The following is a 19,956-nucleotide window of genomic DNA, read 5'->3' as shown; positions in this document are numbered from 1 at the left end:
CCAATCATTCGCCATACATTGTCAGCGTTTTACAGTTCTTGTAATGCATTTGACCAAAGTTCTCGTGAGACACCATTGTCTGTTCGTATGTCCACCATTCCAAATGATGAGCATCGCGTATTGAGACTGAAAACCAATTTCCCCTAAGATCCATCAACAAATGTAATTATATGTCAACTTAATTGACAGTTATTAGATATTTTTTCAAACGTGACACAATTTCGGTATAAAAGATATAAAACATACTAAAAAAATGACATAAAAGGAACTGAATAATTATAAATAATAATACAATATAATCATTACCTTTTACACAATGGTTTATTTAGCTTTAAAGAAACTGATTCGGTTACACGCATTGACTGCAAATCGTAACCGTACGTCTACGGAAGCCCACCATATCTCATGAAAATGGTAATAAATGTTTAAGAAATGATTATTAATAGCTTGATCTTTCTCACCTACACGTATGCAAATACTGATTTTCTTTCGATATTCTGAATCTAGCACTTCCTTTTGATTAATGGCTTTTTGTAAGGGATCCGGCAAAAGCATACCATGTTATTCGAGACAATAATCGCAATAAGAGTTAGGTTATTTATTTATCAGAGTCAGGTTGGGGAATTTTGAAACTAAAAAGACGTACCATTTCATTGGAATGTGTTTTACACTTTCAAAGAAAGCACCAAAAAACATAAGGGCTAAAATACAGAATTGTTGTGAGCCCTGTTATTACGAGAAAACCGCTTCCGTTATTTTCTTTTTTAGAATATCATTACATAATTTTATTCTGGTTTGCAGGGGAGAGAAAAATGCATGCGACGCCTCCGGTCGAAAAGTGGTAGGTTTCCCTGACATCAAACCGCTACTGCATAGATTGTATATTGATGGATACAAAATTGCAATTGCCTCCGAGTAAGCTGTGGTTCTTTTAATGATTAAAACAGCAGTTGTGTGTAACTCTCAAATATCATTTAAAATACTGTAAAAACAAGACTATGCATTTCAATTTAATTTTAAGTAAAGTGTTGTCTTGTTTTTTCACAAAAATTTATAACCAGTTATTCAATAATCATTAGACGTTTCTATTGAATAAGATAGGTAATAGATGGGGAGGAGCCCGTTGATCAGCCATCAATCAGATGAGTTTGATGCTTTAATTTCATAAGTTTTAGTTTCATCACCTGTTGTTAGATAACGAAAGACGTTTTTATTGTTTCATCTTGAAGAAGTAATTGAAACTATTAATACTTGTCATAATAAACGCTGATATTGAAAGCCGTAAATTTCACGAGTGGGAATTGTTGTTATCGCTTTCTTAATGAGGGTTTATGTGAGAATTGATTTAACATCAAAAAGGACGATATATCATCAAACAGATTCTTGTCTTAACAAAACAAATGTTTTCCATCATTTTCGAACCAATGGTAATCTTCCTATTGAGCATAGTATTTAATCTTAATAAATACCGATACTGAAACATTTATCGTTGTTTTGAAGACGCGGAAGCGGTTAAAAGTAGCAATATTCTCATCCTTAGAACTATTTACTCAGAATCTATCAAGTTAATATTGTTTTATTCGTTGGAACGTTTCTCCATCAGATGGATAAACGATTGGTCTAACAAACATTTATATTATATTCCAATCTAGAAACTTCGAATGTGACTTCCTGTTTCTTTGTTATAGAACAAATATTACAGAAAGTATATTTACGATTCCAATGCAATTATATTCGATTAAGGGAAAGTTGTATGCAACCGGACAAGAAAATTAACATGACGCGGCCGGTCGATCAAAGCCGGTCGATTCCCGACTGACCAATCAGCGTTTAGATAAGGCGGGGCTTATCAGTTTCCTGATGCTATCCGCCCCGACATCCGACAATCTGCACATATCAACAGTAGTGTACTTACTTTTTTTTCTAAACAAATATGTTTCTTATAGCTGAAAGATAGTTAAGACTAATAAGGAAATCCGAAATACTAACATTTTCCCTTTATGTTGTTCAAATTATGCATTTCATTGTACTTTTTGATAACAAAGTAACCTTTAAGTAGACTATTAAAACCTTTCCCTATTAATCGTTAATGCAACAGTACATAATATATGTATATTTTCTTTTAACCATTAAATAGTAGATATCATAATGAGTAATCAGTATAAGTGTATTATATTAACGATATCATACGATTTATTTTTATTTAGAAATTTGTTTCCTTTTTGTGCGTTAAATTTTAGATCCGAAGCATTTCCATTTGCATTAAGTTTGTTTGGACATATTTTTAAGGAGAAAGACAACTCAGTTGATTCGAGTAACAAATTGTTTTTCGTTTTTTGTTTTAAAATTTAGATAAAAGATCTAATAGCATCACGGACCTTTAAATTAGTTTATATGTCCGTGATATTAGATAACTAAAGGTCACATAATGTAAACACGTATAGATTTAACAAAGTCATCTTGGCAATTGACGCAAATCAAGGGATTAACTTATGTTGATGATTTTGATCATTTCTTATTCTTTTGTTGCTTATTGCAACATTTTGGCATTTCATTTAATAGGGATATTTGTGAAATTTGATGTTAATTATGGTCAAAAGCATTTATTTCCTGATTTTGTAATAAACTGAAACTAAATCTGATAATTTTACACTAAGAGAGACATTAAGGTAGTTATATAAATACTAATAAATCAATAAAACTGCATAAAACAGGAAATTTTTAATGGAGAAAGGAAGAAAAACAGCAAAATCCATTGAGTTTTGGCATTTGATATAAACAAACGTCGTTTTTTGATGGCTTTCGTAAAGGAAATTAATACATGTTTTGTTTCCATAAAGTTGAGGGTTAAAAAAGACTTTTGCTGTTACAAAAAACAAATGTTGTTTTTAGATAATTCTACCGGGGCATCCATTGCATTCAATTAATAATGATGAACTAAATTAGTTATACGTTATACTTGCTTTTATTGCTATGTTTTACGACGTATTATGTTTTTTTTTACCTCATTGTCAAGTAGAACTTCTGTTTTATCATCGTCTGCTACTGTGTACTTTTCGCAGGACCAAAACTTAGGTGTCAAGTGACACTGTAGGCGTAGCCTTATCGCTAATGGCGTGGTGACAGTCAATACGTTATGGAGGAGAGATCACTTGCAATCCAGGCATGCACCCAAAGTATGAAAACAGCAGCCCCAGTATAATTGAAGCTGTTTTCTATGATATAAACGGCAAGTGCAACCCTGTCTTCACCCAATTCAACCGGCGGAAGCGGTATCTTATTTTGATGAATCATTGTTTTCGTTACCTACCGAGGGTTCCATGGGTTTAATGCCCTACAAGCTGATTACCTTTGGCGTACCAAGGCTAGTAATCATTAGGGCATATATACGGATGTGAGTTTGGACTGTGGTTATAATATCGGATAAGTTGGTTTTCTCCAGTTACTCCGGTTATCCCCAAATGTCACAAGACCACACCCTCATTTCATAAAAGACCACATCCTCAAAAAAGTTGACATAAATTTCTCCATTATCGTTGTTGCAACTAATATAGTTAAACTAAACGTTTTGACTGATGTATAAAATAAATTGCTGAATCACTAAAGCTATCATATACGTAAGACTTTTCATCAAACACAATTAACGCAATTGATTAATGTGTTTTCCAGAGCGTTCCTGAAGGAGGAATGTGCGCGTCTCGTAAAGGTGTTCGGATGGGATGAGTTTATTGACTACCAGGAGATCTTCCCGGGAACTAAAATATTCCACTTTTACTTCATATTATCGATAACTTTTTAATTTTAACCGAATATATGCAAAGTTAAGGTCACTTAATTTACTCTTCAAGTATAAAAGGGGAAGGTTATTTAGGAATAATTTGATGATAACATAACAGTTCTTTCATCGGTGTTTTGGCAAAATGATAATTAGTCAGATGAACAACAAAAATAAAATGCTTTTTACACTACAGTGAAACTGCGTTCCCTCAAACAAGCGGTCGTTCGAGAACCGGCGTTCCCTCGAGGTCGGAGCTTGGTCCCGAACTTTTTTCCTTCTATTTTCATATAAAATATACCCACGCTGCATCGAAACCTAATTATGTCGAGCAGTCGAGCAATATCATCGGTCCCAAGTACACAAATCGTGCACAAAACCTTATGGCTCCCTCGAGGACATAATTTCACATTTTTACCAGAACGCGTGTTCCAAAATAAACAAACAATTGCTATGTGTTTACATTTTCGCGAGTTGTAAAAAATGCAATGACAGTTGAAAGGCAATTTGATAAGGTGTGAAAAACCGTTTTTCACTGTTAACGCATGACCGGTATTAGTTGATATGGGCATTTGAGATGATAATTATGAGAAGTTAATAATGAGAAGTTAACGCTTTAGATGTGGTCAGAAGGTTCTTTGTATTCACTGCCGATGCTGACCGTGATCTTCAGACGCTCTGTACGCTGTCACGTCACATTACGATTGAACAGTTTCGCGAAACCGACAAGATACGCCAATCAACAATCCTTGATTTTGCGAAACTTAAATCGGACTAATGCCACAATATGTACTGTCATTCAAATCTTGCTTGTTACGAAAATGTGCTTTTTTATTAATAAAACATTTCTATTTATTCATTTATTGTTTTTTTTTTCTTTTGCGTTTTACATTTAGTTTACGTCAACCTTTGAACATATTTGCGATTTCCACAACGCAACACATAATCGGTGTCTTAGTAAACAGTCTGTTTGACGACTTCAAACTTAAAATACACTGAAAGATATCTCATATCAAACTTGAAAATGGAAAATCGGGTCGTGCGAAACATCGGTTCCCTCGAGGTTTTGGCTCGGTCCCTGGCGACCTCGAGCGATCGCAGTTTTACTGTATAGGCTTAACAACAGTTTGGCCTAACCGAGGAGTATCGGAATAAATTATGGAAGAAGCCTTCCTTAACTTTGCCAAAAATTAGGCTCCAACTACTTCCGGTCAAGGTCTGCTGTAACTCCACGGGCTCTTTCGTGAGTCTTCGGGCGCTGACAAATCTTCGATGGTGCAACTCCATTGAAACAAAAAACAGCTTGCCACCTCCGAATAGTATATTGGGCAGAACAACTCTTGCTGCTCTAGCCAATGGTATCACTGGACTTCATTTTAGGGACTCAAATTCTAAGCCTATTTCACATCAGGTTAATCGAAATTTGCCTGGATTGAATGGTCCTTGACATATTTCACAACAGTTTAATCTAAACCTGCATGGATTAAATGGTCCTATGCCTTACGGAGCCCAGAGGGGCAAAACAAGGCGACGTTACAGTATTATGTGAGATGGCGGTGTTGAAATAACATGATGCGTCTAAACAGAAAGTGTAATAAGTTGTGATAGGATACAAAATAGTGCCTACTTTGGATGTTCTTGTTATCATCTGAATTGAATTAATGTTCATTCAGACACTTAGTCAGCAACAACAAAATATCCTTGTAAACCTGCCCTGTGACGTTTTTGCACTTTGTAAAACGCAAACTGTATAGTGTGATACCATCTTTATGGTATAAATATTCAATGAACGAAATATGTTCACAGTATCACATTTGTTTTCACATTTCAGTGAAAATATGTCCACCTGCATTCTGCGATTTATCGGGGACATTTAAAGAGTTTTTGTTATAATGTTATTATTAGAGATCAAATAAATGTGGAGACAAATGCAAAGCAGACAAACTTTAACTCATTTAACTTAAAAACCAAGATATATGGATCGCTGAATCTACAAACTGAAATATTTGAAGAGCTCGTAAGATAACCAGTACTTTTGAATGTTATTCTATCCCTTATCTACCTAGTTACCCAAAAATGTGGTAGACGCATTGCAGACTGCACCAATGCAGCTTTATTGAATATTGATACATATGTACCTATTTGCATCGACAAAGCGTAAATAAAACGTCTTAAGAGATAAAGTATAATATATGTTTACCTATTTGCATCAAACAGAATGTCGTGCAAATTGATTTAGGTGTGAGGACAACGATGTTGATTGAGTATGCATGCTGGAATAGATAACATTAATATCAATATTCCTCTAAACATTCAATATGTTATCTGTCTTATTTCTGGTTTAGTCGAAATATTTCATACGTTAGACCTTGCTATCTAGTTTACATTGTGTAGATAAATATTTCATCAGGTATGTTTTATGAGATTGAATGAATTGGTGGGTGGGTATTTAGAAGAGAAAGTACAACCACAAATTGTTGACGTTTCTTAAGACATACAACAAGTCATGGTATGATGCCAGTGCTCTTTCCTTATAGATCCGTTGGTTCTTGAATGTGTTTGTTGCGCATTTCGGAAACATGAGACACAACTTTAAATGTTCGATACACATGAGCATTTTACGCAGGCTTTATAGAATCACCTATATTCCTGTGTAACCTATTTTTCTCTAAATTGTAAATGAATTAAATTTGAATAAAATTAGCTAGTTTTATAACAGTATCGGCAGAGAAAAAACAAACACGTGTGATATAAGTAAGACACAATAAATGTATGTCCGCCTTGAAAACACTAGAGTAAAAGGCTCTTGTTATTAAACCCTTTTTCCAAAGGCTAAGCCTACGTATGTAGGTCGATCCTACCACGGGGTTTATGACGTCCCATTTAGAGATGGCTTTCAGTTTTTCAAGAGGGAAAGCGTTTAAAGTTCTTTTTTGTAATATCTATTTCAAAAACCGCTGTCTAAAGGACAAAAATGTATACTGAAAGCAAGTCGAGTGTCAGTTAAAAATAGAATTGCAGTCACAGTGATTGCATACTGGCCAAACAGGTTCGCGTTATCACTTTATATCCACGCGGTGAAAATAGCTAGATATGAGGCTCCGTTGGTTTCGAAATATATTAAACAAATAATTGTCAAGAGCAAAATGTATTTGGATTTTACCCTCAGTAGTTATTTAGCACTAACAAACCTTTGGCTTGAAAGCATTAACTGCGACGACTGTATTAAGAGCATTGTTCCCTCAGCGTCACATACATTTTTTTCCGCATTAAAACGACATTGATCAAATGTATAACAAAGAAATCTAGTTTATCGGAAAATGAATGCAAGTGTCAATATTGTTGTTTGAATTATGTATTGTATAACTATGAATATAACGTAAGTGAACAAATTATGTATGATTGTGTTCGTCCCTTGTGGTAGGACCTTAACTCATATTACACATATTATTTTACACGTTCCTTATTGATTGTTCTTGTAACATTAAATAATATCACAGTGTTTGGCTGCCAGGTAACTGTCATTATAACATTAAAGGGATTTCGTTATCAAGTCCATGATGTGACCTACATTTCGACGCAACACCCTTATCAAGGATTTCCTGTCATAGCTTCATAGGGAAGAAAAGAACGAGATGTTCTTTACTGCTGTTTATTAGAGAATAAACTAAACAAAGTGAGATATCTCTTATCAGAGATGCAAAACAACACACTGGACATGCGTGCAAATGTGTCCTTCAGAGAAGAAAGAATTTTAAAATACACAAATATTAAAACAAACTGAGCTTCCGCAAATAAAAACAGTCGTTTTGAAAAATATAATCCGAGTACAAACAACACAGCACGTGAGAAGCTTCTTTAATGAAATATCCTGTAAACTGCTTAGTTAATGCAAATTTCTGTTGAAAGAAAACTTTCTAAATGGAAGCATGAAATGTTCCAGTAAGTCCAAGTATTTGAAAAACAACAATAGCAAAATATACAACACCAGCAAGCGTCTCAAGCTTCTTTAGCAAATCTGTCGCCCATTCTGGATCTTCGTCCTTTGGGCCACAGGCATTACCGAGGCCATCACAGATGCTTGGACCACTACAACAGTCAAATTTACAATCAGGACAGATTTTGACCGGCCTCATCTCACAGCATTGTTCCTCGGCCCCAGGACACAGCCTGCAGACACATACCAGACAACAACAAGGTAGCGGACACGTGTAGGTACAACATCCCTTAAAGCAGTCACCACAGTCACACGCGCATGGTGTGGCTGTGTACTTGTGTTTGCAGAAAGCCTTCCTGAAAAAGTTTTTTTAATTCCTTTACGACCATCCAAATGAGGAGAAATACAGCGTTTTCTAAGTTGACAGTACAGTATTGGCTTGATACAACCATAACAATGAGTTGCGGGAGATCTTCCACAACCATTGCAGCAACCGTTTCAACCCATCCGTGTAGAAGTTGAAATCCGTAGAAAATACTGTTGCATCGCTGCTATATTGATTTCGGTTCCTCTTCACCCTGTCTCTCAGGATCCTCATCGTCTGTTTCCGGTTGTGTTTGGCTTCTACCTTGAGGCAAAGGACCTGGTTGAGCGCCATTATGTGGCAATTCACTTTGCGATGATCTGGTATCTTCATATTTTGTTCCAGATTTTCTCGCATGGTATTCAAGAACTGTTTCGCCAATGGTGTTTATAATCTGGAATACGGCGTACACGGTGGCTATTCCACAGAACAGACCGTAAATTAAAGGCAAAAATGGGGCGTCTGCACTGCATTCCATGATTTCTTCCAATATGCCCAAACACGGGTGGCAAATTAATTGTGCCTATCCAGTCGCAGTATTGAAGTCAGTTGACGGTTTCGTTACTGATGAGAACAGCGACTGTCAGAACTCTCTTGGCGATGATGGATTCTATCGATGGCGTTATGTATCCTAAGAAGAATGAATAAATTATAAACTCTATTTTTCACTGACATCAATATAAAACATTAAATACCTAATTTATCTAATATTATATAGGTGATCTGCAATTATGCGCAAACTATGTTAGGTACATATATCATTATTGAGTTTTGAGATATATCAAACACGTTACAATACGTTTGTTATACTACATGTATTTATGTATGAGCTCTAAACAGGCACAAGTATAACTCGTTAATTCATCTTAGTTCTTACTAGTAATTGGTGTATTCGCGTCCCTTATAATGACTTGGGCATAAGGTGCATGGTTGTATCCTGGTGCCACTTTGTCATGTGGAGGGTATTGACCGGGTACACTATATCCATAGGACACGTTGCTTTGTGAAGCGAAGTGCCCAGGCGCGTTAAAGTCATTCGGTTGGTAGTATGGATGACCGTGATGGGAAATATGCCCTACATAAGTAATGAATACAACCTTAGAATAACATTTTATTATTGAATTTTTAATAAACAGATGTGTCCTAAAACATAGTAACTGTGCGTAATTATCTTATCTTTGTGACGCTCGTTCATTGCCCTAGTTTTATGTTTATTTGATGTCAACTCTCTTTGATTAAGCGTTCACATATGAAGTTTGCTGTTTTATAAAACGCAATGCATCGTCACCGTTCTTCACAATAAAGTTAAAAAGGTGCTGATAAGCAAACTATCCCTGCTTGTCGCACATCTCAGCATCTGATAAAATGCTATTTTGCAAAAGGTGCAGAGCATTTGAAATAACATGATATACTATCTGCAATTATGTATGCATAATCCCTAAGAAATACCACGTTAAAAAGATATACAATTTGACATATTCAATACTGTGATTTACAAAAAGAAGTTTGCATTATGGCGACCCCGTTATGAAAATATCACTCCTCCTCCACAAAGATTTATATTTATCCCACCGCATTTCTAACCTTGTGAGAGGCCGGGATCCTGCATGTGGGGTGGACTGCCTATCCCACCTTGTGAGAGACTGGGATCTTGCATGTGGGGCGGACTGCCTATCCCGACGTGTGAGAGGCTGGGATCTTGCATGTGGGGCGGACTGCTTATCCCACCTTGTGAGAGGCTGGGATCTTGCATGTGGGGTGGACTGCCTATCCCACCTTGTGAGAGGTTGGGATCTTGCATGTGGGGTCGACTGCCTATCCCACCTTGTGGGAGGCTGGGATCTTGCATGTGGGGTGGACTGCCTATCCCACCTTGTGAGAGGCTGGGATCTTGCATGTGGGGCGGACCGTCTATCCCACCTTGTGAGAGGCTTGGATCTTGCATGTGGGGTGGACTGCCTATCCCACCTTGAGAGAGGCCGGGATCTTGCATGTGGGGCGGACTGCCTATCCCACCTTGTGAGAGGCTGGGATCTTGCATGTGGGGCGGACTGCCTATCCCACCTTGTGAGAGGCTGGGATCTTGCATGTGGGGTGGACTGCCTATCCCACCTTGTGAGAGGCTGGGATCTTGCATGTGGGGTGGACTGCCTATCCCTCCTTCTGAGAGGCCGGGATCTTGCATGTGGGGTGGACTGCCTATCCCACCTTGTGAGAGACTTGGATCTTGCATGTGGGGCGGACTGCCTATCCCACCTTGTGAGAGGCCAGGATCGGGATCTTGCATGTGGGGTGGACTGCCTATCCACCTTGTGAGACGCCGGGATCTTGCATGTTTGGCGGACTGCCAATCCCACCTTGTGAGAGGCCGGGATCTTGCATGTGTGGTGGACTGTCTATCCCACCTTGTGAGAGGCTGGGATCTTGCATGTGGGGCGGACCGTCTATCCCACATTGTGAGAGGCTTGAATCTTGCATGTGGGGTGGACTGCCTATCCCACCTTGTGAGAGGCTGGGATCTTGCATGTGGGGTGGACTGCCTATCCCACTTTGTGAGAGGCCGGGATCCTGCATGTGGGGCGGACCGTCTATCCCACCTTGTGAGAGGCTGGGATCTTGCATGTGGGGTGGACTGCCTATCCCATCTTGTGATAGGCTGGGATCTTGCATGTGCGGCGGACCGCCTGGCGCCATTTGCTGCATGTGGATAGACTCTTGGCTCCCTTCCGTGTAAAACACTTCCTGTGCATGTTTCTGGGACACTCTCGGGTCGCGCCTGTTTTCTTGGAGACCCTTATCAGATTCTGTAAAGTGCACATATATCACCATAGTTTTGGAACATTGTTTTGAAATATGTTGGATATTTCATGTACTGTCAAATGACACTTGTATGTAAAATGTTTTTAAACTGCATCAAAAGTATGTCAACAAATTGAAGCTATGTCGTGAATACCTGTATGAATAATCTATTCACTTCAATTCAAAACACTTTATTTCCACCGAAAATGATGATATTATACAACAATACAAATACGCAAAACAGAGAGGAACAATCAAACATATTTATATAGATAATGCGATGAGTGAACTATCATCAGCGATTGAAGGATAGCCTCTCCTTGAAAACATGAAAAATCCTAGGTTACTATTTTCCAGTTTATGTAAGAGATCACACGAAATGAAGTTGCCCAGGCGCCTCCTTGTCTCACTGATTTGAGGACTGATTTTTCTTTGAAAGCTCCCCGTACAGCCTCACCTCACTTTTTAATCCCACATAAGCAGTTACCAAAACACGGTGTAGGTTTTCCTAGTTTGAGAAAGAGCCCTTTTTGCCAAATCGCATCAAATGCGGATTTCTGAGCGAGAATACTAACATACACATTACTGTTATGTTCGATCTGGTGGATCACATGTTATTTTAGGTTAGTGGCGGTAGTGACTCAGCAGCTCAAGATTTTCTGAAAGCCCTGTTGCTGGTTTGAAGGAAAAATTGGTTGTTTTACTGATAAAAGTTTATAAAGTACGACTCTTTTGAAGTTTTTCTAAAACATAGCATCAGGGATATGGTACTTGAATTTTCCATTGCCTTTGTATAATGGGATCTGTCAGGTGTTGTTTTTTTACCATTTAGCTGGATATTTTTTTCCTTAAGAACAATAGTAATTGCGTGATAAGTGCAGATAGTGAGTGTCCGACATTTGCCTCCAACACTTTAACAAGAAGATCTTTTAAACCCTGAATAGCCCTGTATCCATATGTAATATTTAACTATAAGTTTATTGCAGAAATATTGCACTCTTTCATGTTTTCTACTTAGCGGTGTCCAGAATATTTTCAAGCTACAGAAAACTACAGAAATAATTCAAGTTGTTCAAAACTTACACATAAACCCTTATTACCAACCCCTATCTGGTTAGTTACAACCCGCTGATAAAAACGAGAGTAAACACTGGTCCAATGGCAACATGGAAATGTTATAATATGTCTGTTTCTACAACTTATATTATGTTTTATTATCCCTCACATGCATATTGAAATGGGAGACGGGCTCGGGCCGTGTAAAGAAGGAAACACGTATAATGAAAATACGAAGGAATTCACTAACAGATAAGCATATTAAGTTCTATAAATACTCATGTACATTTGAAAACATACATGTGTAGGGACAAAATGTCATGGCAAGCTGTGGTCTGGTATTAATTTTCATGAGCTGAGCTTTTTTCTGTAGTTTTTAACAAAAGTATTTGAAAGGAAATATTGTGATTGAGTGATGCATTATGGGACTTGAACAAAGACTTTAACATTTCACCAAAATATTCAGATATAAAGCCTTATCAGAGACCAAATAAACATGGAGACAAAAGCAAATCGGACAGACTAAAAAAACTCAAATCCCAGATATATGGAACGCCAAATCAACAAACTAAATTATTTCAAGAGCTTTTTAGATAAACAGAACTTTTGAATTCATCCCGCCCGTGTATTTAACTTATTTACCCTGTTTCCCAAAAATGTGGTAAACGCATTGCAGATTGCATCAATGCAGCTTTATTGAAATGTCTTAACTGAAAAAGTATTTTATATTAGTACATATTTGAATCGACAAAGCGTAAATTAAATGTTTTAACATACAAAGCGTAACACGTGTTTCACCTATTTGCATTCGACAGAATGTCGTGCAAATTGACGCAGGAGGGAGACGACGATGAGCTGGAATAGATAACATCAATATTCCGCTTAACATTCAATTTGTTATCTATCTGATATTTGATATAGTCGAAATATTGCATTATTTCGATCTTACTATCTAGTTAACATTGTGAAGGTAAATATTTCGTCAGGTATATTTATTAGATTGAAGAGGGGCGGGGGGGGGGGGTGAATGAGAAAGCACAGCCATAAAGTAGATTGACTTTCTATAAGACAAACAAAGAGAATAAATTTGATGACAAGGCAAGCTTGTTGGGCATCTTCAATCATAAGACACAACATTCCAGTATAGGGTAATGATAGGTCTGACAATTCAATACATACGAGCATTTTACGCAAGCTTTACATATGCACCTATTCTTTCTTAGTAGCCTATTGCATTAACTCGGTTTTTTACACTGCAGACGGTGATTGTTATCACATGGGCAAATGACTTATGGAAAAGAAATTCCTAAGATTACTTTTAGAATTCACATTTTTTGTTGCAATCTTTCGAAGGTATCTAAATCAAGTGTTCTTTTTAACTGCCATTTGTTTTAACCGCATCATACAATACGTCTCATTTTGTTACCACTGTGCAATAATTCCCTTAAGATGTTATATCAATAAGTAGATCTGACGAGATCAGACTTTGATTGGCGGGATCAACGTTTAAAGATCAGCGCCTGCGGCCTCAAAAAGGTAACACATGTATTCCAATTTGAAGAAATCTCTGTCAGTTTAAAGTGCAGAATGATTCTGCTGGGACATTGAATAGTTTCGGTGGTCAATACCTATGAGGGTATGTCATTTAAGGCTCTAGACACGCCATTTAGTTCACTAACTCTCTCCATTCACATATTATTTTGATATGATACAATAATGCGGATGGCTGATACTCATAATTTGATAAATTAGGCACGATGACATTCATTCACATACTTGATAGTCATCACTGCTAAAGAATGGAACTTTTACCTTGTGCATATATATTCAAACAAATTTCATGCCTTTTAAATTATCAATTGAGTTCAAAATTACAGACTTAAAACGCCATTTGAAATACTAAATGGCAATTAAAGCCGTTTAAATTGTCATCACATAGAAACGAAACAAACTCGTATGTATATATGTAACACATAGTACATGCAGTGTTGCCTTAAAAAAATTATGTCTGCCTTGCAACGTTTATGTCAAAACTCTTGGAAGTTCTTTATTGTATAATCTATCTAAATAAACCGCAGTCTAAAGGTCAAAATTGTACACTGAAAGCAAGTCGAGTATCAGTACATTTGAATTGCACTCACATGTTAACAGTGTTTGCATATCAAACACAGGTTAGGATTATCATTTAATTTCTACAGGATAAATCTAGTTAGATATGAGGCTCCGTTGATATCGAAAGGTATGATTTTTGTATTGATGTCGTAAAGAGCAAAATGTATTTGGATATTTGGATATACGATTTAGTAGTTATTGAGTATTTTGAGTAGCACTTTCAAACTTTTGGCTTAACACCATTAAGCAACTATTTCGACGACTGTATTAGCGCATTATTTTGATATATTTTATTTGTGAACAAGTAACAGTTTATTTTGTGTCTGGTACAACTTTTTAAATCGTCTAGCCTTCTATCGGGGTGTCCAAAATCGCTTTTACCATGGTCATTTACGCCTACAATTAGTACTATAATTTACTGTTGGAAAGTTTCTCCCCGTGCCATGTAAGTGACAGTGCTGAGTGAAATCGATCGGAGAGCCACGTTTTTTACAATCAGCACAAGTTTATAAGCCTAAAACTTACCAATTAAAAACGCACTTAGTAATAAATTGGTATTGTCATCTATACATGAATATAAAGAATACTAGCAATGGTAGGTCGCCTCTCCCGTTCTGGTAGAATCTGACGACGAATGAACCCAAGAATAGAAAGTGCCGTGGGACGAATTTTAATGTGGCGTCAATGAGCTGATCGACTATCAAGAATTAATCGACTACTTATATAGCTGTAATCGGACTTTTGATAATGTTTTAGTCTCGTTACTATTAATTTGTTAACGTTTTGATAACATCAAAAATTTGTAAATTATTACATTAAAAATTATTAAATGTTTGTTTACTGTATGAGATCAATTGGTAAGTTTACGGTATGTGAAGAACAAAGGTCTTCACGATTGTCCATGCTATGACCATTTGCTTGAACTGACCAAATGTCCACGATGCACTGACCAAATGTTTTTATACACAGCTGTTAGTAAATAAATAAAATATTACATGTTTATATTCACACTTATTATTGACCATATTTCTTTGAAACCGTTTTTCAGAAAACTCTCGTGTATCGTAAGATGGATACATGTGTCAGTTGTAGTCTTTCAGTCTTTATAATGACACTGTGAGTAAGTGTATTATTAATTAATGTTTGTTTTGGTCCCTGGGGGTAGAACGTTTATTCATAGTGCACGTTATTTTACACGTTCCTTGCTGATTGTTATTGTGGTATTAAACAATAATAGAGTAAGTGTTTGATTATGTTTTGTTGTTTATAAAGTTCATAATCGGGCTTCAACGGTACTTTGTTATTATTCGACGCAACACTTTTATAAATGATTTCCTTTAATAGCTTGCTAGGGAATAAAAGAACTAGATGTACTTTAATGATGTTTATTAGAGAATAAACTAAACAACGTAATATATCCCTTATCAGATGTGTACAAAAACACTCGGCATGAGTGCAATTGTAAAAGTGTCGAGTCTTAAGTTCAATAAAAGCTGCCAGGCACTTTTCTGCAAACAAGCTAACTTGCGTCCTTCAAGGAAGAAAGAATTTCAAAATACACAAATATTAAAACAAATCGATCTTCCGAAAATAAAACCTGTCGTTTTGAATAATATTATCCGAGTACAAACAACACAGCATGTAAGCAGCCTAGTAAATAAAACATATTGTAAGCTGCTTAGATAATAAACATTTCTTTTGAATGTTAACTTTATATGGATGCATGAAATGAGTCAGTCAGGCCAAGTATTTGAAAAAGGAAAATAGCGAACCATCCAACAACAGCAAGCATCTTTAGCTTCAGTAGCAATTTGGGAGCCCATTCTGGATCTTCGTCCTTGGGGCCAATAGATTTGAAGAGACGGTCACACATGCTTGGACCACTGCAAAAGTTACAGCTGAAGTCACATTTGCATTCAGGGCATTTGCATTCAGGGCATTTACATTCAGGGCATTTACATTCAGGGCATTTACAGTCAGGGCATTTACAGCTGACCGGCCTCATCTCACAGCATTGTTCCTCGACCTCGGGAAAAAGCCTGCAGACAAACACTACACAACAACAAGGACACGTGTAGGTACAACATCCCTTAAAGCAGTTTCCGCAGTCACAGTCACACGCGCCTGCTGTGTACTTGTGTTTGCAGAAAGCCTTCCTGAAAACGTTTTTTAATTCCTTTACGACCATCCAAATGAGGAGAAAAACAGCATTTTCAACGCTTACGGTACAGTAGTAGCTGGATAAAGCCATAACGATGATTTGTGGGAGATCTTCCACAACCATTGCAGCAGCCGTTTCAACCCATCCGTGTAGCAATTGAAATCCGTAGAAAATACTGACGCATCGCTGCTTGAATGATTTCTGTTCCTCATCACCCTGTCTCTCAGGATCTTCATCGTCTGTTTCCGGTTGTTTTTGGCTTCTTTCTTGAGGACCAGGTTGAGCGCTATTCTGTGGCAATTCACTTAGCGATGATCCTGTATCTTCATATTTTTTTCCAGGTTTTCTCCTATGGTATTCAAGAACAGTTTCGCCAATGATGTTTATAATCTGGAAAACGGCGTACACAGTGGCAACTCCACAGAAAAGGCCGTAAAGTGTAGGCAAGAACGGGGCGTCTGCACTGCATTCGATGACATCCGTTTTACTCTTCTTTCCAATTTGCCCAAACACGGGTGGCAAATCAATGGTGCCTTTCCAGTCGCAGTATTGAAGCCAGTTGAGGGTTTCGTTAAAGATGAGAACGGCGACTGACAGAACTCTCTTAGCGATGATGGATCCCATCGATGGCGTAATGTATCCTAATAAGAACGAATAAATTATCTATTTTTCACTGACATTGATATAATGTTTGAAAATATTAAATACTTAATTTATTTAATATTATGCATGTGATTTGTAATTATATGTAAATGCTGTAAGATTAAACTATCATAATTGATTTTGAGTTATATCAAACACTCAACAATACGTTTGCAACACTACATGCATGTTTGTGCGCTAAACAGGCACATGTATAGCTTGTCTTAAGTCTTACTTATAATTGGTGTCTTCGCGTCCCTTATAATGACTTGGGCATGAGGTGCATGGTTGTATCCTGGTGCATCTAGGTCATGTTGGGCGTATTGGTCTTGTACATCATGTCCATGTGGCACGTTGCTTTGTGGATCGAAGTGTCCAGGCGCGTTAGAGCCATTCGGTTGGTAGTATGGATTACCATGATGTTGACTATGCCCTACATAAGTAATGAATACAACCTTTCAAATACAGATGTATTAATGTATATTGAATAAACAGATGGGTCCTAAAACATACCTAACTCTACTTAACTATCCAATCTTTGTGGCGCTCATTCCTTGACCTAGTTTAATGTGTAAATATAATTTGTTGTATTTGTAAAATATTATCTCAACTCTCTTTAATTAAGAGTACTTATGTCTTTTTTGAAACGCAATGCTTCGTCACCTTTCTGCACAATAAAGATAAAGAAGGAATTGATATGCAAATTATCCTAGCTTGCCGCACACCTGAAAAATACTTACAGCATACAACCTCTTGCAACAAGTGCGTAAAGAAACATTTATATAACGCAATAAATTGCCGGAGCTTGTTGGAATTTCGTTTGCATTTTTTTCGGATTTTTTAAGATGATCGCGTTTTTCGTGTTCTAGACTATCTAATCAACAATGTCTTATGTCTTTTTGATATTATTGTTTGGCATTCAAGTATACTTTATTAATATCATGGTTTGTCAATATTCTTCATTCAGACCCATAAGCAAGCTACCATTTTTATGTGTTATCACATATTAAGTGTATATGAATTTTCAAATAACCTAATCGATGTGTTATGTTGCAACTTGAAAATATTTTATTTGAACAAATTTCCTTTTTTCATCTTGATTCGCTTGTAGACAAACGGATAAAAAGAATATGCATTTTGCAATCATTAATTCATTTCTTAATTCGTAAATTTAAACAATCACAATTATTCAAATACAATATGTCAATCTGAAAATCTGATAAAGTATTATTTTGTAAAAGGTTCAAAGCTTTTGAAATACTATCTTATGCTATCTGAAATAATGTATACATTATGCTTGCAAAATTAGATATTAATATTGCATATTAAAAAGAGATACAATGTGTAATCTTGAATATGGGTTGCCTACTTTTTTTAAAAATAAGTTTGCATTATGGCGACTCCGTGATATCTTACCTTGTGAGAGGCCAGGATCCTGCATGTTGGGCGGACCGCCGATCCCACCTTGTGAGAGGCTTGGGTTTTGCATGTGTGGCGAACCTCCTGGCGGCATTTGCTGCATGGGGATAGACTCTTGGCTCCCTTCCGTATAAAACACTTCCTGTGCGTGTTTCTGGGAGACCCTTGGGTCGCGCCTGTTTTCTTGGAGACCCTTGTCAGAGTCTGTAAAGAGCACAACTATCACCATAGAGATAAGATTTACCTTAATGCTAAATTTCACAATTTTGCACGAGCCTTTCCCATCGTGATCGTCTTCAAGACCTTCTTATGCTACGATTGATTCCCTTACGATACATTAAAAATGAGATACACTTTGATCTAAATACTAAACTAAATATGAGAAATTTATTTAATAATGAACAATTTGAGTTGACTCGCACTGATTGTATCAAATAAAACTTACCATTCCCACTACGATATCCTCTATTGCGGGGCATTTTCGATAATGAGAAAGGTTGAGGAGTTTCCACTTGAATCTTTATCGTAGCAGAGTTAAAAAAGACGCGCATACATGTCAATTATATTTACACAGAGCTGGTTATAGATAAAGGTTTTGTTTGTTCAAACATGTGAACAATGCGAACTTGCAAGTCTTAAAATTCATTTAAAGCGTATGAAGATACCACCTTCACCTTCAAGAAAAACAGAACATGTCGAATAAAACAATTGTTTGATTTGTTTAAAAAGAATTTGGTTATAAATGTGATTTTAACCTGCTTTGTCGTAGTATTAGGAATTAGAACATTAGTGAAGGGGCCTATCAATCAACGCATTGTTAGTGTCAAACGCTTGGAATACAAAAATGTAAAATAAGAAACATATTTAAACTTGTACTTGTGAGATGCATAACAATTATTACAAAGTTTATGTTTGGCCAGTGTATATTGAGCATTGTATTATACTTTTTTTAAAACTTAGTGGACAAGACCAGAAGTTCTAAATGTAATACAATTTTATACGGCAGCATTGATCTGTTTATAGAGATAAAAGAATGTTGTAATGCAAGGTTTGCAGTGACACATTGATTATATTAATGGTAAAGATAATGTGCATTAACATGCAAATACATTATGGTAAAATATGATAAGCAAAGGCTCATGAAGGGCCGTGGCTATACTGGCTTGCTTAATGTCGTCATCTTATGTCAAAAGTTTTTAAAGACCACTATAAAAAGGTAACTGTACAGAATTACGTGTATTGTGGACTAGCTTAAATATGGTTTCAAGGGTCGTTACAGTAATTATAATCTTGATAATATAACCCTGCTACCAAGTGATATCACCGACATTTAAACCTCACTCCCCATTAACAAAGCCTCTGGTCCTGATGGCATAAGCAACCGAATACTAAAAGAATGCTCGCACTGTTTAGCTCGCCCGCTGCGTTCCTTTTTTAATACATCTCTTACTATCGGTCAGTTTCCCAAGCAGTGGAAAGATGCCAATGTATGTGCAGTTTTCCTGTAAAATATCGTCCTATTTTCCTACTTAATACAATGGAAAAAAGGTTCGAGCGGGCAGTATATAAACATTTGTTTAACCATCTTTGTGATATAAACATTCTAACCTCGTTTCAGTCAGGCTTTCGGCCATGTGACTCAACTGTTAATCAACTTACCTTCCTTTACAACACTTTCTGCAAGGCATAAG

At 36.8% G+C, this 19,956-nt stretch overlaps 3 protein-coding genes and 1 pseudogene across 3 annotated transcripts; all 4 read right to left on the bottom strand.

The window, feature by feature from the left end:
• The window catches only part of LOC128221521 (uncharacterized), a 29,107-nt pseudogene extending 20,737 nt beyond the window's left edge, over nt 1-8,370 (bottom strand).
• Nucleotides 8,371-9,655: 1,285 nt separating this feature from the next.
• Nucleotides 9,656-10,363, bottom strand: LOC128221520 (fibrous sheath CABYR-binding protein-like). The gene has a single exon (XM_052930127.1). The coding sequence runs from the start codon at nt 10,361-10,363 to the stop codon at nt 9,656-9,658; it is 708 nt and encodes a 235-aa protein (XP_052786087.1).
• Nucleotides 10,364-10,377: 14 nt separating this feature from the next.
• Nucleotides 10,378-10,905, bottom strand: LOC128221519 (circumsporozoite protein-like). Its single transcript, XM_052930126.1, has one exon. The coding sequence runs from the start codon at nt 10,903-10,905 to the stop codon at nt 10,378-10,380; it is 528 nt and encodes a 175-aa protein (XP_052786086.1).
• A 4,509-nt stretch (nt 10,906-15,414) lies between these two features.
• Nucleotides 15,415-18,759, bottom strand: LOC128221888 (uncharacterized). Its single transcript, XM_052930544.1, has 4 exons — nt 18,711-18,759; nt 18,263-18,469; nt 17,082-17,279; nt 15,415-16,845 (listed from the first exon to the last, which is right to left on the bottom strand). Exons 1-4 carry the CDS (start codon nt 18,742-18,744, stop codon nt 15,755-15,757), a joined length of 1,530 nt encoding a protein of 509 aa, XP_052786504.1. The 5' UTR covers nt 18,745-18,759; the 3' UTR covers nt 15,415-15,754.
• Nucleotides 18,760-19,956: the final 1,197 nt, after the last annotated feature.

The sequence above is a fragment of the Mya arenaria genome, chromosome 16, assembly GCF_026914265.1.
Source record: "Mya arenaria isolate MELC-2E11 chromosome 16, ASM2691426v1".
NCBI classification, from domain to species: domain Eukaryota; kingdom Metazoa; phylum Mollusca; class Bivalvia; order Myida; family Myidae; genus Mya; species Mya arenaria.
The sequence above is the reverse complement of the archived record's forward strand: the minus strand, read 5'-3'. Positions and strand labels throughout refer to the sequence as shown.

What these genes read in the sequence shown, in the direction of transcription:
- LOC128221520 (XM_052930127.1), bottom strand. Translation starts at nt 10,363, where the DNA reads ATGCAAGATCCCGATCCTGGCCTCTCACAAGGTGGGATAGGCAGTCCG.
- LOC128221519 (XM_052930126.1), bottom strand. Translation starts at nt 10,905, where the DNA reads ATGGTGATATATGTGCACTTTACAGAATCTGATAAGGGTCTCCAAGAA.
- LOC128221888 (XM_052930544.1), bottom strand. Translation starts at nt 18,744, where the DNA reads ATGCCCCGCAATAGAGGATATCGTAGTGGGAATG. An exon ending in AGGATATCGTAGTGGGAATG is followed by an intron (nt 18,470 to 18,710) that starts GTAAGTTTTATT and finishes TGCTCTTTACAG; the next exon opens with ACTCTGACAAGGGTCTCCAA. An exon ending in GGATCCTGGCCTCTCACAAG is followed by an intron (nt 17,280 to 18,262) that starts GTAAGATATCAC and finishes TTACTTATGTAG; the next exon opens with GGCATAGTCAACATCATGGT.